Source organism: Pristiophorus japonicus, chromosome 2 (genome assembly GCF_044704955.1).
Source record: "Pristiophorus japonicus isolate sPriJap1 chromosome 2, sPriJap1.hap1, whole genome shotgun sequence".
Classification (NCBI taxonomy): domain Eukaryota; kingdom Metazoa; phylum Chordata; class Chondrichthyes; family Pristiophoridae; genus Pristiophorus; species Pristiophorus japonicus.
Genome location: NC_091978.1, coordinates 245,708,613 through 245,733,398, shown reverse-complemented (window position 1 = coordinate 245,733,398; position 24,786 = coordinate 245,708,613). Strand labels below are relative to the sequence as shown.

Genomic DNA, 24,786 nt, shown 5'->3' with positions numbered 1-24,786 from the left:
AAGTGATAATAACCAGAGATGGAGCTCGGTCCTTGACTCAACAAACTGCCACTCCACGTGCATTTGCTCCAAAAATAAGAATCCTTATAACTGTTTCATTGCTCCTAAGATTATGTATTTAAGAGGAAGGCACATGATATTTGTTCTACCCAATAACATTTACTTGGAAATGTGATCTCTAGTAGTCATCTCTCAACTTTGCAGGGGGTTACAAATCATTAGCAATTTTGATTGCAAAATAATTTAACATAAATTGTCAAAGTTAAATAATAAACTCCATTGGCAGGTTCTGCATTCATTAAACTAGCACATATCTTCCTGGATACAACACTTTCGCTATATCATACAATTTCCAAGTACAGAAGGAAGCCACTTGGCCAATCGCACCCAGGCCAGCTCTTTGAAAGAACGGTCCACTTAGTCCTACGTCCCTGCCCCTGCAGCCCTTTCAATTTATAAAAATTATTTTATTCATTTTCAATAATACTGATTAATTTTATAGTGTAGTTATACTAATTGAAAAATGGCTTTGGAAAGCAGTGTTCAAATTCATATGAAATCATGTTTTGCCACATTTGCACTTGTATACTGCCAAATGGAAATAAAATGTGTTTATCAGGAAAATTCCTGACCCATAAACATTTTTCAACTTGTAAGCAAATATAAATTATCCAGAGATAATAATCCAAACAAATTATCCAGCAGGAAAAAGGAGTGACTGGTCTAATCAGATTTCCAACCTCCCCTTCCTCTGAAGCTTGGTTTTTGTATTGCAATCATTGAAGTTCATTAACTTGGTTATTATAGTGCCAACGTAAGTCCCTTCTATTGGTTTTCCCTTTAGCACAGTGGGAGGGAGGGAATGTCCTTTCTCTTGGCACCATTCATTTTTCACTCAGCACAAGAGAGGAGAAAAAGAAAACATCAAAGTCAAGTGCTGCTTTGCCTGATCACGATCCCTTGTCTCTTCCTTGGCACGGAGGAGTGGAAACCAAAGTGAGAAACCGAGATTCAAATCCTACCTAAGCCTGGAGATACCAAGCTCCTCACGAATTCTCTGCCCAAGGAAGCAGTTGAGGCTAGCTCATTGAATATAATCAAATCACAGCTAGATAGATTTTTAACCAGTAAGGGAATTAAGGGTTACAGGGAGAGGGCGGGTAAGTGGAGCTGAGTCCACGGCCAGATTAGCCATGATCTTGTTGAATGGCGGAGCGGGCTAGATGGCCTACTCCTGTTCCTAATTCTTATGTTCTTATGTTCTCACTTCCCTGAGCTGGGCAGGGGACACGTGACCGGACGCAGGCTCCAGTCAGGTGGTGGTTGTGTTATTGTGACGCAGGCAGCCGTAGAACCTGTGCTGTGCTGTGCTCGGGACGACTCGGTTGCCTTCAATGCCGCTTTTCAGTGACTGCAGTAACTTTCGTTGTTAACTTTAATAATCCAGCCCGGCACCCCTCACCCTCCACCGACTGAAGTCAGCAGGCCGGGCTGTGAAAAGACATGAAGGACGGCGGAGGGTAAAAACGCCCGAGGAGCGGGAGTGGTGCCGCCCTGACGAGCAGCTTCACCTGAGGCCAGCAGCGCGAATCACCTGGCCGCGCGCGGCCCGCCGATTGTTCGGGCTCGCGCCCCCCACACTCCCGAGACAATGGCCTGGGTGAAGCTTTTCCTGAAGCCCGGGGGCAACCTGCGGAACAGCTACCAGCCGGGCAGCATGTTGTCTATCGCTCCGACCAAAGGGCTGCTGAACGGACCTGGGGAGAACAGCTGCTTCCTCAACAGCGCGGTGCAGGTAAGGACGAGAACGGGAAGCACGGACACTGATGTGCGCTTTAAACCGGGCTCGGGCTGCGCTCCGTGCAGCGAAAGCGATCACAACACTAAGACACTTGGTTCGTTTGGCACACCTGTAAGCTCCGTTTAAAGTTGGGAAAGTTTTACTTCTTGTGATTCTGTAACAAACTCTGGTAATCACCGCTCCACCCACTGGTTCCTGATGTAAAGAATGCAGCGACACCCTGATTACATGTCGTACTGTGTTTACCATTTCAAATCGATGTACAAAAAATGCCGCTCACCTTATAATTGGCCGCCTAAATTCGCATTTTATTATTTTGGTGAGCGTTAACTTTTTCTTATTGCAGGTCAATAGTTGCCACGGTGTTGTATATTACCTTGTAGCAAACCTTCAATCAACAGAAGTAGCAAGATTGCAAAAACAAGTCAAGATTGTTTTCAAGAGTTACTCACATAGGCATTCGTTGGACCTTATCGGGGGAAGGGAGAGGCAATGGGAACATTTGACAGATATGATGCAAAGTCAATTTGTAATCTGATTTTCAAATGGAAAACTTTAAATCATAACAATTTAAAGCAGTACATAAATCGCATACTGCAGGTGGAGTTTGTTAAAGAACGAAGTAATGCTGCAGAGCGAGTACATAGATGTGTCAGCTGTGGCTCAACGGGTAGCACATTCGCCTGTGAGTCAGAAGGCTGTGGGTTCAAGTCCCACTCCAGGGACTTGAGCACACAAATCTAGGCTAAGACTCCAGTGCAGTGTTGAGGGAGTACTGCGCTGTCGGAGGTGCTGTCTTTCGGATGAGATGTTAATCCGAGGCCCCAATGACCTTGTTACGTGGATGTAAAAGATCTCATGCCAATATTTTGAAAAAGAGCAGGGGAGTTATCCCCAGTGTGCTGGCTGATATTTATCCCTCGATCAACATAACAAAAACATTATCTGGTCAATATTGCTGTTTGGGGGAGTTTGCTGTGTGCAAATTGGCTGCCGCATTTCCTAAATTACAGCAGACTGCACTTTAATTGGTTGTAAAGCACTTTGAGACGTCCAGTGGTCATGAAGGGTGCTATATAAATGTAAGTTTTCTAAATGTTGCTAGATACTTATAGATTTTGTTCTTGGTTTCTGATTATCCCTGGTTTTTAAATTTTTCCTTAAGTTCTTTTAAGGGTTAGGCAAACATCCATTTTCAGTTTGTTTATTGCTGTACTTCAGGAGTGTCCAGCCATTTGCATTGGTGGGCTACTTGAGTGCGTATCATGACTTGTGGATCAAAGTTTGGACAACATTCCCATTAATTTGCATATATCTAAAGCTGTGAATACCAACAGATCCTGATATTCTGATTTAGGATTGACCATCAATGAATAAAGAACAATCTTACAAACTTCGAGGCCCACAAAATTCAATCAGGACATACAAGCAAAAAATAAATACAAGCTATATGTCTTGGTAAACAAAGTTATACTTCAAAATAGAAGTTGATTTATATATCTGAAAGTTCAGATTCTACTAAAATCTTTTGGGTTATCAAAAGAACAGTAACTGAATTTAGCTCTTTTGCATGTACATTGCAAATGTAATCATTTTGGTTGAAAGTTTCAATTGGATGAAAAAGGAAGATGGATTTGCATAGGTTATTATTCATTCCATTTAAGTGAAGAGTATTTCTGTTGTAAGAAATTGAAGATCCATACCCATGTTGTCTATTCTTATCTTTGGCATAATTGTGCCCAAATTATAAAGTATAGCATAATTGCACAAATAATATTTCTACAATCAAGCTATTTTTAGAGGAGCAGTTTGGAGTGCAAGGCTGGAGTTGTGGGCAAATCAAAAAAAGTCCAACTTCGTGGGAAAGTCAGAGGAACCGTTTGGAGCACGAGACTGGAGCTGTGGGCAAATCAAAAGAAAGCTAGCCAATGCAGCAGCAGAATCAACAACACTGAGGTCGGAATCAGGGAGGATGGGACCGGGGAGGAGGCGGAGCAGCATGGACAAGACCAATGGAAGGCACAGCACAAGCAAGACCAAAGGAAGGTGCAGCACAGGCCAATAGCGAGGCTGTGAGGTCGTGAGGCTCACATTGCATACTATGAATTCCACGTAGAGAGAGGTCCTGTGGGAAGGATTGAATTTGTGTGTATGTATTGGCACATTCAGCAGAGTCTGGTTTCCAGTCGTCTTGGATCCTCTTGTAGCTGGATCAAGACCTTGCTCCGTCAAGCCCGTGTGGTGTGCAACGGCCACCCCACGTTAAAAGAATTCATGCACAGGTATCTTCCACTGTTTAAAATGAGTTCATCAGTCACCTGAGTACTCATTTTTAGTGTGGAAGCAAGTCATCCTTAACCCCCAAGGGACTGCCTATGATTGATTTTTAGAGGCTTAATCATGTCTTTAATGTCCCGAAAATTGCGGCATCTCCGGGTATGTACGATGTGTGCATGCACCTGAAGAGGCAAATATACATGTGCCGAGAACCGGCTTTTGCGATCTGTCAAAATGTCTTTTGACTGACTGCACGCATCCCTGCAGGAAGGACATTCGCGAATGGAGATTTGGGCTATTTGCCCAACTCTTGCCCAGCAAATGTCCTTCAAACTCTTACGCCTGGTAAAAGCTTTTGCCAGCGTAAGAGTGTTAAAACAGAAAAATTAAATGTTTTTATATTAAAAACCCTATCTATCAAGGTAAATTAATTTTTAACACTATTAAAACATTTTTTTAATTTTGAAATAATTCAATTTAATGCAATTTCTATTAATTAAAAAAAGTGGTGTTTTTTAAATTTATGTTTGTGTTTTATTTGATTTTGGGGATATTCTCATTGATAATGGATGGATGAATGAGAATAGTATATTGTGATTGGTGGTCCAGGCCCACGTGATTCCAGGATACGCATACAATCCTGGAAACATAGAAACATAGAAAATAGGTGCAGGAGTAGGCCATTCAGCCCTTCGAGCCTGCACCACCATTCAATAAGATCATGGCTGATCATTCACCTCAGTACCCCTTTCCTGCTTTCTCTCCATACCCCTAGGAAGATATGGGCTCATATGCTGGACTGCGAAACTAGGCCTCTGCACACAAGTCTGTGTTCCTCTGGGACCATTAGGTATTTTCGTTAAAAAAATTTCAGTCAAAGATGTCTGACTGCAATTTTCCCCCCATTGTTTATCATGAGCTTTACTTGCCTTCATAATTTTAAAGACCTCTATCAGGTCACCTTCCAGCCATCTCTTTTCTATAGAAAAGAACCCCAACCTGGTCACTCTTTCCTGATAGTTATAACCTGGTATCATTTCTAGTATAATCCTTGTAAATCTTTTTTGCTGCTTCTCCAATGCTTCTATATTACTGTTATAATATGGAGACCAGAACTCTGCACAATGCTTTGTGAGATCTATCTAAGTTTCTATATAAGTTTAACATAATCTCTGCTTTTTAATTATATTCCTCTAGAAATGGACCCAAGTGTTTACCAGTTTATATTTGGATGCAGGGTCCTTGAAAAGTTACATTTTTAATGTTACAAAGGGAAGGTTTTAGTACATTAGAAGCCTAACAAAAAGTAATAGAGAATGGCAGGGTATAAAATGTATGTTAAAGTTGTGACAAACATTCTGTATATGTGATCCAAGAGTAAGATTTAATTTTATGATCTGTTGTTCAGTTTGAAGAAATTGGCAGATTAGGTGTGGATTAATCAGGATTCAATTCATGCTTGCATTTGAGCCTGTGATTAAAATAATGGGGCCCTTAGCAGAACTTTGACAAAAAATAAGATTTGTGGCCACGTGATGGCCTTTCTTTTACTAATATTTCAATTTGCTGCTTCTGTTTGAATAAAATTAGATGAATGAAGCCAAAGTATTTTTTGTAATGTTTGAGTTTCTTTGTATGGCCAGAGATATTTATGCAAAACTTCCGGTTTGTACAAGAAAGCTTTTCAGTTCATGCTCAGGGAAGAGGACCTGCCTTCTACAATACAGCTTTGGCAAAGCTGTTACCAACTGTACTTATAGTGAGTTAACAAAGATTTTTACAAGAAAAAACAACTTTGGTATAATTTAGATATTGACTATTGTACCTACTGATATTTATGGGCTGTATTTTTTAGCAAAATATTTTACGTCCGAGAAAACCCGTGCAAATTTCCACATAATTTGTGGGAGAGTGACTTCTGTGTAAAGAATGAAGTTTTCATTGGAATAAAGGACTATTTTTTTTAAACCAACTAGGAGAGTATAGAATTATGCTATATTGAATGATTTCACGCTGAACTTTGTTGCTCAGTGATAAATTTATTATAATCTACTGAGCAAGCTAAGAGATAAAATCATTGAGGTTATTCCAAATAAAATTAGATACCATGGTGAGAGTTGTGCACTAGAACGAGCTTTGGTAAAACAAATTAAATTTCCTGTGCTCTGATTATTCTTTTGTTCTTGTGTACTGTTCCAGTATATCTGTCCAACAGAAATTTGTATTGATTTCTTTTTCCATAGGCCTGTACAGATTTTCCAATTTAAACATCTTCATCCTACTGTAATCTAGAAAGGTAATTTTCTGTCATAGTTTCCATTTGCGTTCAACTGGACAAAAGAAATCCAGTAATTCACTTTTTAAAATACAGACTGTTCAGAACTGTGTCTAGCTAACTATTTTACAACAGGTTCTGACATGGAAAGGAAATTCTGTTAATAGCAGGGCAAATCTAACCCAGCCAATTAATGACCCCTCAGTCTTCTCCCAATCATCAGTAAAGTGGGAAGAGGTAATTAATAGTTGCATCAAATGATGCCCGCTGAATGACGCTCAGTTCAGGTTCTGCCAGAACCACTCGGCTCCTGGCCTTGATAAAGGCATGAGCTGAATGCCAGAGGAGGGACGTGAGAGCGGTTGCCCTCAATATCAAGGCCGTATTCAACTGTTTGGCAGAAGGTGCCCTGACAAGACTGAGATCAATGGGAAAACGCTATAGTGTCATACCTGATGCAACGGAAAATGGTTGTGTTTGATAGGCCAATAATCACAGCCAGAGGGTATTGCTGTTGAAGTTCCTCAGAGCAGCGTCCTTAACTCAACCATCTTTGGCTGCTTCATCAATTACCTTGCCTCTATCATAGGCCGGGAGAAGGACTGTATGCTGATGATTTTGCAGTGTTTAGTTCTATTCGCAATTACTCAGATAATGGAAGAGTCCATGTCAGCCTACAACTGCAGTTGGCTGACATTCAGTTCAGGCCTGACGAGTGGCAAGTAACATTGGTGCCACATAAGTGCCAGGTAATGACCAAATATCGCAATAAAGGTCCAACCAACCTCCCTTGACATTCAATGCCACCACATTATTGAGGTCCTCACCACCAACATCCTGAGAGGTCACCATTGATCTCAGAGATGCAGTGATCGTGACCATCTTTAAAAAGGGGGACAAGTCCGACTGCGTCAACTACAGGGGAATCTCCCTGCTATCAGCCACTGGGAAGGTTGTCGCTAGAGTTCTCCTCAACTGTCTTCTCCCTGTTGCCGAGGAGCTCCTCCTGGAATCACAGGGCGGATTTCGCCCCCTACGGGGCACAACGGACATGATCTTTGCTGCGCGATAGCTGCAGGAAAAATGCAGGGAGCAGCGCCAGCCCATGGCCTTTTTCGATCTTACAAAGGCATTTGACCCTGTCAACTGTCGGGGCTTATGGAGTGTCCTCCTCTGTTTTGGATGCCCCCAAAGGTTTGTCAACATCCTCTGCCTACTCCAAGACAACATGCAGTCTGTGATCCTTACCAGCGGTTCCATTACAGACCCAATCCACGCCGAACCGGGGTCAAACGGCTGTGTCATCGCTCGCTCCAACCCTCTTCTCAATCTTCCTCGCTGCCATGCTCCACCTCAGTCAACAAGCTCCCCGCTGGAGTGGAACTAAACTACAGAACCAGTGGGAAGCTGTTTAACCTACGCTGCCTCCAGCCCAGGTCCAAGATTACCCCAACCTCTGTCGTTGAGCTGCAGTACGTGGACGACGCCTGTGTCTGCGCACATTGAGGCTGAACTCCAGGATGTAGTCGATGTATTCATCAAGGCATATGAAAGCATGGGCCTTATGCTTAACATCCGTAAGACAAAGATCCTCCACCAGCCTGTCCTCGCCACAAAGCACTGCCCCCCAGTCATCAAGATTCACGGCGCGGCCCTCGACAACGTGGACCACTTCCCATACCTCAGGAGCCTTTTATCAACAAAGGCAGATGTTCAACATCACCTCCAGTGCAGCTTTTGGCCGCCTGAGGAAAAGTGTTCGAAGACCAGACCCTCAAATCGACCACTAAGCTCATGGTCTACAGGGCTGTAGTAATACCCGCCCTTCTGTATGGATCGGAGGCATGGACAATATACAGAAGACACCAAGTCACTGCAGATATATCACCAACGATGTCTCCGCAAGATCCTGCAAATCCCCTGGGAGGACAGGCGCACCAACATCAGTGTCCTCGCCCAGGCTAACATTCCCAGCATTGAAGCACTGATCACACTCTATCAACTTCACTGGGCAGGCCACATAGTTCGCATGTCAGACACGAGGCTCCCTAAGCAATTGCTCTATGTGGAGCTCCTTCATGGCAAATTAGCCTAAGGTGGACAGCAGAAATGTTACAAGGGCACCCTCAAAGCTTCCCTGGTAAAGTGCAACATCATCACTGACACCTGGGAGTCCCTGGCCAAAGACCACCCTAGGTGGAGAAAGTGCATCCGGAAAGGCATTGAGCTCTTCGAATCTCTTCGCCGTGAGCGTGAAGAGGTCAGGTGCAGGCAGCAGAAGGAGCGTGCGGCAAATCAATCTCGTCCCTCTCTTTCTCCCCCTCCCCCGACTAATGTCTGACCCACCTGTGACAGGATCTGTGGCTCTCGCATTGGACTGTTCAGCCACCAGAGGACTCACTTTAGGAGTGGAAACAAGTCTTCCTCGATTCCAAGGAACTGCCTATGATGATGGTGAATGATCACAAGTTTAACTGGACATGCCTCCTCAACACTGGCTACAGAGGCTGGGCATTCTGCGACAAGTGGCTCACCTGACCCCTCAGTGCTTCTCCTCCATCCATAAGATTCAAGTCAGGAATGTGATGGAATACTCGCCATTCATCTGGTTTGATGCATCTGCAACAAAACTCAAGAAGCTTAACACTATCCAGGGCAAAGCAATCTGCTTGATCAATGCCTCTGTCACTGAACTGAACATGGGCCCATTCCATCAATAACACACTGGCTGCAGTAGGAATGATCTACAGGATGCACTACAGTAACTCATCCAAGATTACTTTGATAGGAACTCCTAGTGCCTCTACCACCAGAAAACTGAAGAGTATAGGATTGGGAGTACACCATGAACTCCAAGTCACACACCATCCTGACTTGTACATATGCTGCTTCTTCTTTACTGGGTCAAACTCCTACACTCTCCAACACTAGTTGCCTTGAGTTGATGGTGGGCCTTCTCCTTGAACCGCTGTCGTCTCAGCTTTGTGGAATCTATCAGGAGAAAGACTGCGGTGGTTCAAAGAGAAGGCTCACCAATGTAAGACAACAAATTAAGATTTGCCAGTATCGCTCCCATCCCAAAGATTGTGTTTTTAAAAGAAAAAACTTGCCACCTCTTAATATCCAGATATGGAATAGCAGATACCTGGGAGCAATGTTCCCCCTAATTTTTTGGGGGCGCGTGATCTATTTAACGGGCTGTGCGGCCCATTCAAAATTTTACACATGCGCGAATCTCCCATTTGAAAAGTCAGTCCCGGGCTGGACGGGACCTCCAGACAGTTGTGCGGCAGCTTAGTGGGAGCGTTGCCTTGGGAGTATGTTGTCTTGGATTATCTCAAGGCTAGAGATTAGTAAGTGATGGGGAAAGAGTGTATGGGAATCAAGTCCATTGAATTTTTCTTGTGTCAGAAAGGGTGTCTTAAGAGTAGGAAGCACGAATGACAACTTACTACGATTGCCAAAGCGTATCCTTCGAGCCATTAATGAGGCGGTGTGCACATTGCCGGCGTTCCTCGATGTGGAAAAGGTGTATGGCATAGTCGGCAGAGCAAACATTGGCTATCCGAGTGGGTACTGCAATTCTTTTGTTGTGCCTAAAGACAGGAATTCTCCGGTGCTCGATGGTCTGCTCACTCCTGTTCCTCATATTCCTGTATCTAAGCAAAGAATTGGAGCTTGCTCACCGTTTGCTGATGCCTTTGTCATATACGTAATCTCTTGAAGTTCAGATATAACGTCCGAAAAGCTTCGAAGTTGCCTGGGTGACCTAGAGAAATAGGCCAAACCCTAGAAAATCACAATGTGAGACATTCTCCAAAGGACAAGGAACAGGATACAAGGATTGAACTGCTGTCAAGACCAGCAGGCAGCAGAAGTTCCTGTGCATAACTTTCCAAAGGAATGTGGTTTGGACACGACATGTCAATGACGTCACCAGGGCATCAACCAGACTAGGCTGATTGTGAGCCCACTGTGGAAAAAATCACTGCGTTAGCTCCAGAACTTTCCTGAAGTTATACAAATCCTTCACCTGCCCAATCCTGAATATAACCATCCAGCAACAACAACAACTTATATTTATATTTTTAATATAGTGAAATGTTCCAAGGCGCTTCACAGGAGTATTGAGATTTTTTTTTTAATCCAGTGAGGCTGCTACAGATTAAGCATCTTAAAAACAATGCAGAACTGAGCAGTAAAGGCAGCATATTACCTCCCACATTAAGGATGTCTTGGGGATTATTACCTTCCGCACATCCATTTTATATTGAATATTCTGGAATGTAAGTCCATTCCAAGTGTGAATTTTAGTGCCACTTAGTTTAACTTTGTGACAGAATCCTGTTATTGCATGTTGGTAAGGTCTGCCACCAACTACCTCCCAAACTTTAGGACTAACTTTGCATTCAGTGCTGACTGGAAGGAGGACAGAACCTACCCAGATATAATTTCAACCTTGCATTGTCTGCAGTTGGTGACCTACTTTGGCAACACGCAATGACGAGAGCATTCTGTCGTGGGATTAACCTGAATGGCACTGAAATTCACACACCACTTGGCATTGACTGTTGCATTCCATAATATTCAATATAAAATGAATGTATAAAGGATAACGATTCCTGAGCTGTGCTTAGTGAGCTCCCAATGTTACTAACGGAAATCTATACTGACTTCATGTGGTTTCTATATTTATAAGAACGAATTAGGAGTAGATTGTATGGCCCTTCGAGCCTGCTCCGCCATTCAATAAGATCATGGCTGATCTTTGACCTCAGCTCCATTTTCCCGCCCGATCCCCATATCCCTTGATTTCCCAAGAGTCCAGAAATCTATCTATCTGTCTCAGCCTTAATTAAGCTCAATGACTCAGCATCCACATCCCTTTGAGGTAGAGAATTCCAAAGATTAACAAGTCTGAGTGAAGAAATTCCTCCTCATCTCAGTCATAAATGGCCAACCCCTTATCCTGAGGTCACTGCCACCTAGTTCTAAACTCTCCAGCCAGGGGAAACAACCTCTCGGCATCTACCCTGTCAATCCCCCTCAGAATCTTAGTTTCACCTGTCATTCATCTAAACTTCAGAAAGCATAGGCTCAATCTTCCCTCATAGGACAACTCTTTCATCCCAGGGATCAATCTAGGGAACCTTTGTTGCATCGCCTCTAAGGCATGTATGATCTTTTTCAGGTAAGGAAACCAAACCCTTTGTCCTCCTCTGCTGAGTTCTAAATGATGTGATTGGGATTACGGAGACGTGGCTCCAGGATGATCAGGGCTGGGAACTCAACATTCAGGGGTATTCAACATTCAGGAAGGATAGAATAAAAGGAAAAGGAGGTGAGGTAGCATTGCTGGTTAAAGAGGAGATTAATGCAATAGTTAGGAAAGACATTAGCTTGGATGATGTGGAATCTATATGGGTAGAGCTGCAGAACACCAAAGGGCAAAAAACGTTAGTAGGAGTTGTGTACAGACCTCCAAACAGTAATAGGGATGTTGGGGAGGGCATCAAACAGGAAATTAGGGGTGCATGCAATAAAGGTGTAGCAGTTATAATGGGTGACTTTAATATGCACATAGATTGGGCTAGCCAAACTGGAAGCAATACGGTGGAGGAGGATTTCCTGGAGTGCATAAGGGATGGTTTTCTAGACCAATATGTTGAGGAACCAACTAGGGGGGAGGCCATCTTAGACTGGGTGTTGTGTAATGAGAGAGGATTAATTAGCAATCTCATTGTGCGAGGCCCCTTGGGGAAGAGTGACCATAATATGGTGGAATTCTGCATTAGGATGGAGAATGAAACAGTAATTTCAGAGACCATGGTCCAGAACTTAAAGAAGGGTAACTTTGAAGGTATGAGGCGTGAATTGGCTAGGATAGATTGGCGAATGATACTTAGGGGGTTGACTGTGGATGGGCAATGGCAGACATTTAGAGACCGCATGGATGAAGTACAACAATTGTACATTCCTGTCTGGCGTAAAAATAAAAAGGGGAAGGTGGCTCAACCGTGGCTATCTAGGGAAATCAGGGATAGTATTAAAGCCAAGGAAGTGGCATACAAATTGGCCAGAAATAGCAGCGAACCTGGGGACTGGGAGAAATTTAGAACTCAGCAGAGGAGGACAAAGGGTTTGATTAGGACAGGGAAAATGGAGTACGAGAAGAAGCTTGCAGGGAACATTAAGGCGGATTGCAAAAGTTTCTATAGGTATGTAAAGAGAAAAAGGTTGGTGAAGACAAACGTAGGTCCCCTGCAGTCAGAATCAGGGGAAGTCATAACGGGGAACAAAGAAATGGCGGATCAATTGAACAAGTACTTTGGTTCGGTATTCACTAAGGAGGATACAAACAACCTTCCGGATATAAAAGGGGTCAGAGGGTCTAGTAAGGAAGAGGAACTGAGGGAAATCTTTATTAGTCGGGAAATTGTGTTGGGGAAATTGATGGGATTGAAGGCAGATAAATCCCCAGGGCCTGATGGCCTGCATCCTAGAGTACTTAAGGAGGTGGCCTTGGAAATAGCGGATGCATTGACAGTCATTTTCCAACATTCCATTGACTCTGGATCAGTTCCTATGGAGTGGAGGGTAGCCAATGTAACCCCACTTTTTAAAAAAGGAGGGAGAGAGAAAACAGGGAATTATAGACCGGTCAGCCTGACCTCAGTAGTGGGTAAAATGATGGAATCAATTATTAAGGATGTCATAGCAGTGCATCTGGAAAATGGTGACATGATAGGTCGAAGTCAGCATGGATTTGTGAAAGGGAAATCATGCTTGACAAATCTTCTGGAATTTTTTGAGGATGTTTCCAGTAAAGTGGACAAAGGAGAACCAGTTGATGTGGTATATTTGGACTTTCAGAAGGCTTTCGACAAGGTCCCACACAAGAGATTAATGTGCAAAGTTAAAGCACATGGGATTGGGGGTAGTGTGCTGACGTGGATTGAGAACTGGTTGTCAGACAGGAAGCAAAGAGTAGGAGTAAACGGGTACTTTTCAGAATGGCAGGCAGTGACTAGTGGAGTGCCGCAAGGTTCTGTGCTGGGGCCCCAGCTGTTTACATTGTACATTAATGATTTAGACGAGGGGATTAAATGCAGTATCTCCAAATTTGCGGATGATACTAAGTTGGGTGGCAGTGTGAGCTGCGAGGAGGATGCTATTAGGCTGCAGAGTGACTTGGATAGGTTAGGTGAGTGGGCAAATGCATGGCAGATGAAGTATAATGTGGATAAATGTGAGGTTATCCACTTTGGTGGTAAAAACAGAGAGACAGACTATTATCTGAATGGTGACAGATTAGGAAAAGGGAAGGTGCAACGAGACCTGGGTGTCATGGTACATCAGTCATTGAAGGTTGGCATGCAGGTACAGCAGGCGGTTAAGAAAGCAAATGGCATGTTGGCCTTCATAGCGAGGGGATTTGAATACAGGGGCAGGGAGGTGTTGCTACAGTTGTACAGGGCCTTGGTGAGGCCACACCTGGAGTATTGTGTACAGTTTTGGTCTCCTAACTTGAGGAAGGACATTCTTGCTATTGAGGGAGTGCAGCGAAGGTTCACCAGACTGATTCCCGGGATGGCGGGACTGACCTATCAAGAAAGATTGGATCAATTGGGCTTGTATTCACTGGAGTTCAGAAGAATGAGAGGGGACCTCATAGAAACGTTTAAAATTCTGACGGGTTTAGACAGGTTAGATGCAGAAAGAATGTTCCCAATGTTGGGGAAGTCCAGAACCAGGGGTCACAGTCTGAGGATAAGGGGTAAGCCATTTAGGACCGAGATGAGGAGAAACTTCTTCACCCAGAGAGTGGTGAACCTGTGGAATTCTCTACCACAGAAAGTAGTTGAGGCCAATTCACTAAATATATTCAAAAGGGAGTTAGATGAAGTCCTTACTACTCGGGGGATCAAGGGTTATGGCGAGAAAGCAGGAAGGGGGTACTGAAGTTTCATGTTCAGCCATGAACTCATTGAATGGCGGTGCAGGCTAGAAGGGCTGAATGGCCTGCTCCTGCACCTATTTTCTATGTTTCTATGTTTCTAAAACTGTGAACAATACTCCGATATGGTCTCAGCAAAGCCCAGTACAATTGTAGTAAGAATTCCTTACTCCAACCCCCTTGTAATAAAGGCCAACATGCTATTTGCTTTCCTAATTGCTTGCTGTACCTGCACACTAACTCTGTGTTTCCTCTATGAGGATATCTAAATCTCTCTGAACAACATTTAATAGTTTTTCATCATTTGAAAAAAAAAGTTTTTCTATTCTTCTTGCAATGTGAATAACCTCACATTTTTCTCACATTATACTCATCTACCTTATTGCCCACTTACTTAACCTGTCTATATCCCTTTGGAGACTTTCTGTCCTCACCGCTTACTTTCTCACCTAGCTTTGTATCCTCAGCAAACTTGGATATATTGCACTTGGTCCCTTCATCTAAGTCACTGATCCTTGCAGCACCCCGCTAGTTACAGCCTGCCAACCAGAAAATGGCCCGTTTATCCCAATCCCTTTGTTTTCTGTCCGATAACCAATCCTCTATCCGTGCTGATATATTGCCCACAATCCCATGAGCCCTTATCTTGCATAGCAACCTTTTATGTGGCATCTTATCTAATGTATTTTGGAAATCCAAATTTACTACATCACTGGTTCCCCTTTATCTATCCTGCTAGTTACATCCCCCCAAAAAATTCTAAATTTGCAATCACTACTTACATTTCATAAAACCATGTGACTCTGCCTAATCATATGATTTTTCTAAGTGCCCTGTTACCACTTCCTTAATAATGCGCTCCAGCATTTTTCTGACTGTAATGTCAGGCTAACTAGCCTGTAGTTCCCTGTTTTTTTTTTCTTTCTTCCACCTTTCGTGAATAACATTTGCTACCTTCCAGTCTGCTGGGACCATTCTAAAATCTAGGGACTTTGGAAGATCTCGACCAATGCATCCACTATTTCTACAGCCACCTCTTTAAGAACCCTATGATGTAGGCCATCAGGTCCAGGGGATTTGTCGGCTTTTAGCCCCATAAGTTTCTCAAGTACTTTTTCTCGACTGATATTAATTGCTTTAATTTCCTTAACCCTTATTAGCCCCTTGATTCTGCACTATTTTTGCTATGCTTTGTGTGTCTTCTACTGTGAAGATGGATACAAAATAATTATTTAAAGCCTCTGCCATTTCCTTTTTGTTGGGAAGTGTGAGGTTATGCACTTTGGCAGAAAAAAATCGAGAGCAAGTTATTATTGAAATGGAGAAAAATTGCAAAGTGCTGCAGTACAGTAGGACCTGGGGGATGAAGAATAAAAGCAGGGCAGTCTTGCTACAGTTATACAGGGTATTGGTGAGGCCACACCTGGAATACTGTGTACAGTTTTGGTTTCCATATTTAAGAAAGAATATACTTTGGAGGCAGTTCAGAGAAGGTCCACTAGGTTGATTCCGGAGATGAGTGGGTTGACTTATGAGGAAAGATTGAATAGGTTGGGCCTTTACTCATTGGAATTCAGAAGAATGAGAGGTGATAATATCGAAACGTATAAGATTTATGAGGGCGCTTGACAAGGTGGACGCAGAGAGGATGTTTCCACTGATGGGGGAGACTAGAACTGGAGGGCATGATCTTAGAATAAGGGGCTGCCCATTTAACACTGAAATGAGGAATTTCTTCTGGGGTTGTAAATCTGTGGAATTCGCTGCCTCAGAGAGCTGTGGAAGCTGGGTCATTGAATAAATTTAAGACTGAGATAGACAGTTTCTTAACCAATAAGGGGTATGGGGAGCGGGCGGGGAAGAGGACCCGAGTCCATGATCGGATCAGCCATTATCGGATTAAATGGTGGAGCAGGCTCGTGGGGCCGTATGGGCTACTCCTGCTCCTATTTCTTATGTTCTTTTTCCCCATTATAATTTCACCTGTCTTAGCCTCTAAGGGCCAATGCTTACTTTTGCTCTTACAATCTGTTTTTATATATCTTGCCAGTTTACTCTTGCATTATCTTTCTTTATCGATGTTTTGGTCATCCTTTGCTGTTTTCTAAATCTCTCCCAATCCTCAGGCTTACTGCTATTCTTCGCAGCATTATATGCCTCTTTTAATCTAATACTGTCCTTAACTTCTTTAGTTATCCATGGATGGATCACTTTTCCCTTGGAGTTTTTATTTCTCAATGGAATGTATATTTGTTGAGAATTTTGTAATATTTCTTTAAATGTTTCCCACTGCTTTTAATCTAATTTCCCAATCTACCTTGGCTGACACGCCCCTCATGTCTATGTAATTGGCTCTATTTAAGTTTAAGACTCTTGTTTCCGACTGAAGTATTTCACTCAAACTCAGCATGAAATTTTATCATTATTATCAGTCTTCCTCAGAGGATCCTTTACTACAAGATTACTAATTAACCCTGTCTCAATGCACAATACAAGATCTAAAATTGCCTGTTCCCTGGTTGGTTCCATGACGTATGGTTCTGGGAGACTTTTATTAGGTGTCTAAAATATACTTGGGCATTTCTCCCCATACCAGCATTAGGCTAACTGGTTTGTTTTCAGGTTTCACGTCTCAGTTCTTTTGAATTTTGGGACAACATTTGCTTTCCTCCAATCCTTGGCAACATGCTCCTGTATTTATGGAGCTGGCACCTTTTATGAACTAAAACCTCACCTATTTTCTTGAGGATTCTAGGGTGTATCCTTCCAGTGGTTTGTAGACATTTATGTCTTGAATTTCTTCATGCTTTTGTAACCTCTACATAGCTCTAGATTGTTGAGCTAAAACAACTACATATAGAGTTTGTTCTTTCTTTGCCAAGAATTTATTTAACACATCTGTAACTTCCAGAACCTTTATACCTAACTTTTAAATAATTGAAATTTGAAATCCTGAATTTCCATACTGGTTGCAGAAAAAAATAGTTGAGCCAGACAGTTATGGCTGTAGAAAACACATTTTTGGACCTGGGCACATCCTGTCAACCTGAGTAATTGAAGGAGTGATTAGCATCATACCTTGTCTCTCACGGATTCGAATCTTTGCAATGGTACGTGTTGGACGCTATCATTTTATTCTGTTGGATGCAGCTGTACCTCAACCAGAGCAAGTTCACACTAAAATGTATACATTTTAGAAAGTGAATGCATATTTAAATAGGACCATTTCATACAATGAAATACTTGATATTTTTCAGCATTTTCATTCATATAAATAAAGCGCCACCTTGGCCTTGATGCAATGCTTCATTTGTACATATACTTTTTGTGTAGGCTGATACTCTTGGAATTCTATATGTAACTTAAATTTGAATCGAATAGAACAACTTTTCTTTTCCCTTGGGCAAAAAGTTCTCTGCTAGAGCAGTCTTGGATCTCCAGTCACCTGTTAATTTACCAAAATATACAGTGGCAAAAGTGATGACGAGTGCTTCAAGGGTTAAAGGGCATTGCTTTGTTTATTTTGACTGTAGTTAAAAATGGAAATGAGAAGTTTAACTGCAGTTTAATAAATCACCTGGTGTTGATACATAGCAAGACAAATGCCAAAATGTTTAGGAGCATTAAGTAAAAATCACTTGTAGGGCATCAGTGGACTTTTTTGGATGTCAATTTATAAAAATAAAAAATCCTGTCTCTATCTCCTTTTCCTTTTCTCTAGTAAGCATAGGCTTCTAGATTTAAATTTCATGTATGCCAATTGCTCTCTAGTATCTTGCCCTCTGACATTTCATATGTAAGCCTAGGCAGTGAGTATTGGTAGGCTATTTGACTTGGGGCATCAAAGCTGAGTTTGATTCTTTTTACATCTAATATCAAGATGAGCTTGCTTGCCATTGTAGCATTGTATCTGTTGCAATTTTCAGTGCTTTTCTATTTTATCTTTCATAAAATGGTACCAATACTGCTGTGGTAACATTTCATTACCAATTTCATTATGATATCCACGGCCTGAAGAATTTAAAAAAAATTGTGCGTGCACTGCATTCATTTTATTAAGGTTTAGGCAAAATTTAAGTTTTTGTTTGTAGTGAACATCGTCTATCTGCCTGTCAGTTTTCTCAGATTTCATTGGTCTTTCATTGACAGGACTGTCAACTAATGGAATATGAGATGCTATAGAATCCAACCACTATCGGCTAAGATGTGTTACAAACCCCGACTAATTGGAATGTGAAGGGCAGCTGCCAAAAATATAATTCAGCCATTTTCTCCAGGTAGGAGAATTTGGAGGGTTTTGTAAACCAGGATGAGAATTTTGAAATTTGAGGCATTGCTTAACGGGAGCCAATGTAGGTCAGTGAGCACAGGGATGATGGGTGATCGGGACGGTGCGAGTTAGGACATGGGCTGCCGAGTTTTGGATGACCTCCAGTTCACGTAGGACAGAATGTGGGAGGCCAGGCAGGAGTGCATTGGCGTAGTCCAGTCTAGAGGTAACACAGGCATGGTTTCAGCAGCAGATAAGCTGAGGCAGGCAATGTTATGGAGATGGAAATAGGTGGTTTTAGTTATGCCATGGATATGTGGCTGGAAGCTCATTTCAGGGTCAAATATGACACGTAGGTTGCGAACAGTCTGGTTCAGCTTCGGTTAGATGCAAAGGAGAGATGGAGTCGGTGGCTAGGGAACGCAGTTTGTGGCGGAGACCAAAGACACTGGTTTCGGTCTTCCCAATATTTAATTGGAGAAAATTTCTGCTCCATCCAGTACTGGATGTCGGACAATTTAGAGACCATGGAGAGGTCGAGAGAAGTGGCGGAGAGGTAGAGCTGTGTGTCGTCAGCGTACATGTGGAAACTGACGCCATGTTTTTGGATGATATCGCCAAGGGGCAGCATATAGATAACTAGGAGGGGGCTAAGGATAAATCCTTGGGGGACACACCAGAAGCAACGATGCGGGAGTGGGAAAAGAAACCATTGCAGGTAATTTTCTGGCTATGGTTAGATGAGAATGGAACCAGGTGAGTGCAGTCCCAACCAGTTGGATGGTGATGGAGAGGTGTTGGAGGTGGTCAACCGCGTCAAAGGCTGCAGACTGGTCAAGGAGGACGAGGAGAGATAGCTTAACTTTGTCACAGTTACAAAGGATGTAATTTGTGACCTAGATGAGCGCCATTTTGGTACTGTGGCATGTGCAGAAACCAGATTGAAGGGATTCAAACATGGAGTTCCAGGAAAGGTGGGCATGGATTTGGTGAGTGACAACACGTTCAAGGACTTTGGAGAGGAAATGGAGATTGGAGATGGGGCAGTAGCTAGCAAGCTGAGTGAGCTCAAGGGTTGTTTTTTTGAGGAGAGGGGTGATGATGGCAGATTTGAAGGAGAGGGGGACAGTACCTGAGGAGAGAGAACCGTTAACTATGTCGGCTAACATGGGAGCCAGAAAATGAAGTTGGGTGGTCAGCAGTTTAGTGGGAATAGGGTCAAGGGAACAGGAAGTGGGTCTCATGGACAAGAGGGGAGATCAGAGAAACTGGAGAAAGATGTGAGTTTAGGCCTATGGTAGGGGGGAGCCTCGGAGAAAGTTTGGCTAGGTGGGCTAGGGGAAAGAAGGGAATTGGCAGAGGCAGCTGATCGGATGGTCTCAATCCTTGAGACTGAGCTCCTCACACTTGTTGGAGATGAGTGTGGTGGAGACAGGGGAGAGGGGTTTAAGAAGACTGATAGCAGTAGACAATAGTAGCCGGGGATTATCTTTGCATTCCAGAATGATCCTGGAATAATGAGTAGTTTTGGCTGACTGGAGTAGGACCTGATAATGCTTTGTTGTCCAGCCAGATCTGGCGGTGAATGGCTAAACCAGTTGTCCGCCACATCCGATCAAGTCTGCGCCACTTGGACTTGAGGGAGCGAAGATGAGGGCCCTACCAGGATGAGAGAGTGTAATGGTTTTAATAGGGACTAGGGCATCAAAGGTGGTGATGAGGGTGTGGTTGAGCAGATTGGTGGCTGCAGAAATATCATGGTGAATGGAGGGCCAAAGGCTGGGCAGATTAGAGTTGATAAGTTATGAGAGAGTTTATTCCAGGAATGGACACAGAAGGAAGTAGGGTTGGGGGGGGGGGGATGGCGGATGTGGGTAGAGAGCGATACAAGGAAATGGTCAGAGATGACCTTATCTGTAACTGACACGGCAGGAATAGCGAGGCCACGAGAGACGGCAAGGTCAAGGGGGTGGCCGTGAATATGGGTTGGGGAGTTCACATGGAAAGAGAGATTAAGAGAGGACAGAAGGCTAGTGAACTCAGAGGGGAGAGAACATGATGAATTGAGATGGAGGTTGAAATCACCGAGGATGAGAAGTCGCTCGGTGCTGAGGGAGGAAAGCAGTGAAGATATCTCGGTGATAACATTTTTATCATACTTGGGTAGGCGATCGAGAACAAGAATTTGAAGAGAGAGGGGTGGATTAAGGTGAGATGTTCAAAGGAGGAGAAAGTGCCGAAGGAGTAGGGGGACAGATCAGCGTATCATTTGATAATGAGAGCTACACTGCCACCATGGCGGTCTGGACGGGGCAAGTGGTGAAAGGTACAGCCAGGCAGGGAGGCTTTGTTTAAAGGCAAGATGTCATCACCCCTCAGCCAAGTTTCCGTCAAGGCCATGATGTCAATTCAATCATCCACGATAAGCTCATGGATGGCAAGGGCCTTGTTCGCAAACAAATGGACATTCTGCAAGGAGAGGATGGGTGATGGCTGATCCACTGCCAACATCCACAGGGTCAGCACTTGGAGGGATGAGTTGGACGGGGAGGAGATTGGCAAGGTTAGCCTACCCCCCCCCCCCCCCCCCGCGGGCAAGCTGGGCGGCAAGGTCGGGGTGAGAGCAGGATGGGACAGTTGGGGTTGCTACTCATGAGGAGACAATGACGAGTGTCACGGTGGGCCCTTCGTAGGATGCCAGGAGAGGCACCGAGGGAAGCTTGTAGGCTCATCTAAAAGGGAGTCAAGCTTTGGACGGCGGTAAGAGTGTAGGAAGGTTGAAGTGTAATAAAGAATTGGGGTAGGGATTTGGGAGGACAGAGTATCCGAGAAAGGAGAGATGACAGGAGAGAGCGGTCAGAGAGGGATAGAGAGAAAAGAAAAAGCGGGTGAAAGAAGTGGAAATAGGAGTGAGAGGCTTGGGTTTGAAGCAGCAGCCAAAATGGACACTGGGAAAAAAAACTCAATTTATATAGCGAATAGGTTGATGACAACAGTAGAATCAGTATAATCAAGATCAATTATATTGAAACATAATTGATTAATATAGAGATTAATTATAAGTAAATTTAAAAATCCGAAGTTGAGTAAATGAAAAGTTAAATCATTCTCTAGCTGTCGATGCCGGTAGGTCAAAAGGCACAGCGAGAAGTCACCATTCGAAAGACCGTTGATCCAGCTGCCAGTAAAAAAAAATATTGGTGATTTAAATACAGACCCCACTCTCCGAGTCCTGTGCTATTGAATTCTTTTGAAAACTGCCAGATTTATGAAGATAAATTAATTCAGTATAAATTGATAAAGATGCTGAGTCCGATTTCATCCAGAAATGAAACAGACACTGTTCACCGGTTGAAATCAAAGCAACGTCGGGTCTTTTCAATAGTGAAGTAGATCTCACAGCTGTTCTTTATATTATCTCTACAAACTCAACTGTACACAAGATAATTTTTTATAAATCTGGTCCGTTTCTTACTCCGTTCCACTTATTTAGGAGTATGGAATTAGCTATTAATTTACTCAGACCACTGCTATATTTGAATCACTTGTTACCGCAGCCATTTTCAAACATATTTCGTGTCAGTTTGAAAGAAAGTCTTGAAACAAGTTCCCAGAAATAAACCAAAAATTCATTTACATCCACGGGAGAAATTAGAAATCGACAGGAGCCATGATCTCTGTAATCTCCTTCATTTACATTTTGGCAGATGATCAGGAACACTCAGTATTTTGGTTCCATGTGTCTCCACATCTGAACACTCTTCTTGAGGTAAGTACAGACAATTTCTAATACTTCCCTCTAGAGAGTAACCTTTAATATATTAACCAGACTATCACCAAAGGCAGCCAATGCTGTGTTGATGAACGGTTTCAACATTGATCTGGAGAAGGAGGTGACTGACAGGATTTATGATTATAGATGTAAATAGATACTGTGAAACATTATGGTCCATTCCTGCTGGGATCATGGCAACACCATCAATGTATTGCAACCATTGGTCAATAATGTGGATTGAAATGTTTGCTGGATATCGGCAGCTTCTGTTTGATATATTTGGTACAGAAATTAATTGAAGACTTTTATCCTTTAAATGTCTTTGTGATCATTTTCCAACAGTCTATCAACTCTGGATTAGTTCCTATGGACTGGAGGGTAGCTAATGTAACACTTTTTTAAAAAAAGGAAGTAGAGAGAAAATGAGGAATTATAGATCGGTTAGCCTGACATCGGTGGTGGGGAAAATGTTGGAATCAATTATTAAAGATGAAATAGCAGCGCATTTGGAAAGCAGTGACACGATCGGTCCAAGTCACCATGGATTTATGAAAGGGAAATCATGCTTGACAAATCTTCTAGAATTTTCTGAGGGTGTAACTAGTAGAGTGGACAAGGGAGAACCAATGGATGTGGTGTATTTGGACTTTCAAAAGGCTTTTGACAAGGTCCGACACAAGAGATTGATGTGTAAAATTAAAGCACATAGTATTGGGGGTAATGTATTGATGTGGATAGAGAACTGGTTGGCAGACAGGAAGCAGAGAGTCGGGATAAACGGGTCCTTTTCAGAATGGCAGGCAGGAATCGTGGGATGCCGCAGGGCTCCGTGCTGGGACCCCAGCTATTTACAATATATATCAATGATTTAGATGAAGGAATTGAGTGTAATATTTCCAAGTTTGCAGATGACACTAAGCTGGGTGGCGGTGTGAGCTGTGAGGAGGATGCTAAGAAGCTGCAGGGTGACTTGGACAGGTTAGGTGAGTGGGTAAATGCATGGCAGATGCAGTATAATGTGGATAAATGTGAGGTTATCCACTTTGGTGGCAAAAACATGAAGGCAGAATATTATCTGAATGGCGGCAGATTAGGAAAAGGGGAGATGCAACGAGACCTGGGTGTCATGGTACATCAGTCATTTGAAGGTTGGCATGCAGATACAGCAGGTGGTGAAGAAGGCAAATGGCATGTTGGCCTTCATAGCTAGGGGATTTGAGTGTAAGAGCAGGGAGGTCTTACTGCAGCTGTACAGGGCCTTGGTGAGGCCTCACCTGGAATATTGTGTTCAGTTTTGGTCTCCTAATCTGAGGAAGGACGTTCTTGCTATTGAGGGAGTGCAGCGAAGGTTCACCAGATTGATTCCCAGGATGGCAGGACTGACCTATGAGGAGAAACTGGATTGACTGGGCCTGTATTCACTGGCGTTTCGAAGAATGAGAGGGGATCTCATAGAAACATATAAAATTCTGACGGGACTGGACAAGTTAGATGCAGGAAGAATGTTCCCGATGTTGGGGGAGTCCAGAACCAGGGGTCACAGTCGAAGGATAATGGGTAAGCCATTTAGGACCGAGATGAGGAGGAACTTCTTCACTCAGAGTTGTTAACCAGTGGAATTCTCTACTGCAGAGAGTTGTTGATTTCAGTTTGTTAGATATCTTCAAGAGGGAGTTAGATATGGCCCTTATGGCTAAAGGATCAAGGGGTATGGAGAGAAAGCAGGAAAGGGGTACTGAGGTGAATGATCAGCCATGGTCTTATTGAATGGTGGTGCAGGCTCGAAGGGCCGAATGGCCTACTCCTGCACCTATTTTCTATGTTTCTATGTTTTATCTATAGCTATCAGTGACTATTACTGTCTATTAATATTGATTACTGTTTACTGCTAGCTATTAGATTATTGCCTATTACTGATTATCTGTCCCCTAGCTAGTACCAACCATTAACTGTACTTCCTTAATCAACCTTCTCTGTTTCCTCATCAAAGAATTCAGTCAAGTTAGTCAGACACGATTTGCCTTTAGGAAAACCATGCTGGCTGTCCTGAATTAACTCATGCCTTTCCAATTGAAAGTTTATTTTCTCCCTGATGGTTTCCAATAACTTCCTCACACCAATGTTAGGCTGACTGGACTGTAGTTTCCTGGTTTATTCCTCTCCCCTTTCCTGAATAGTGGTACCGGTTGAACCTCTCCTGATATAGCACCCTCGGACCTGGCCTGTGTGGATAAGGGATTTTGCTGGACGAGGGGTGGTCACATTAAATGGGATGGTACAGGTACTGAACAAGGGGATTTCGGGGCGAGCTGGCTGGCTTGCGGCAGATAGAGCATCGGGGGGGGGGAGCATCGGGGGGGGGGTGGATCGCAGGATCAGGCCAACGATTGCGAGAGTCAGCAGCGAGGAAGGACTTCAATTTGTTCATGTC

The 24,786-nt window shown here is 43.3% G+C and overlaps 1 protein-coding gene across 1 annotated transcript in view; it reads left to right on the top strand.

Annotated features, from left to right (window-relative positions):
* The first annotated feature begins 1,333 nt into the window (after window positions 1-1,333).
* LOC139245193 (inactive ubiquitin carboxyl-terminal hydrolase 53-like) overlaps window positions 1,334-24,786 on the top strand; it is a 167,579-nt gene continuing 144,126 nt past the window's right edge. The window contains exon 1 of the mRNA XM_070871130.1: window positions 1,334-1,795. Within this exon, the coding sequence (XP_070727231.1) occupies window positions 1,652-1,795 (144 nt within the window). The 5' untranslated portion in view covers window positions 1,334-1,651. The remainder of the gene's footprint in view (window positions 1,796-24,786) is intronic.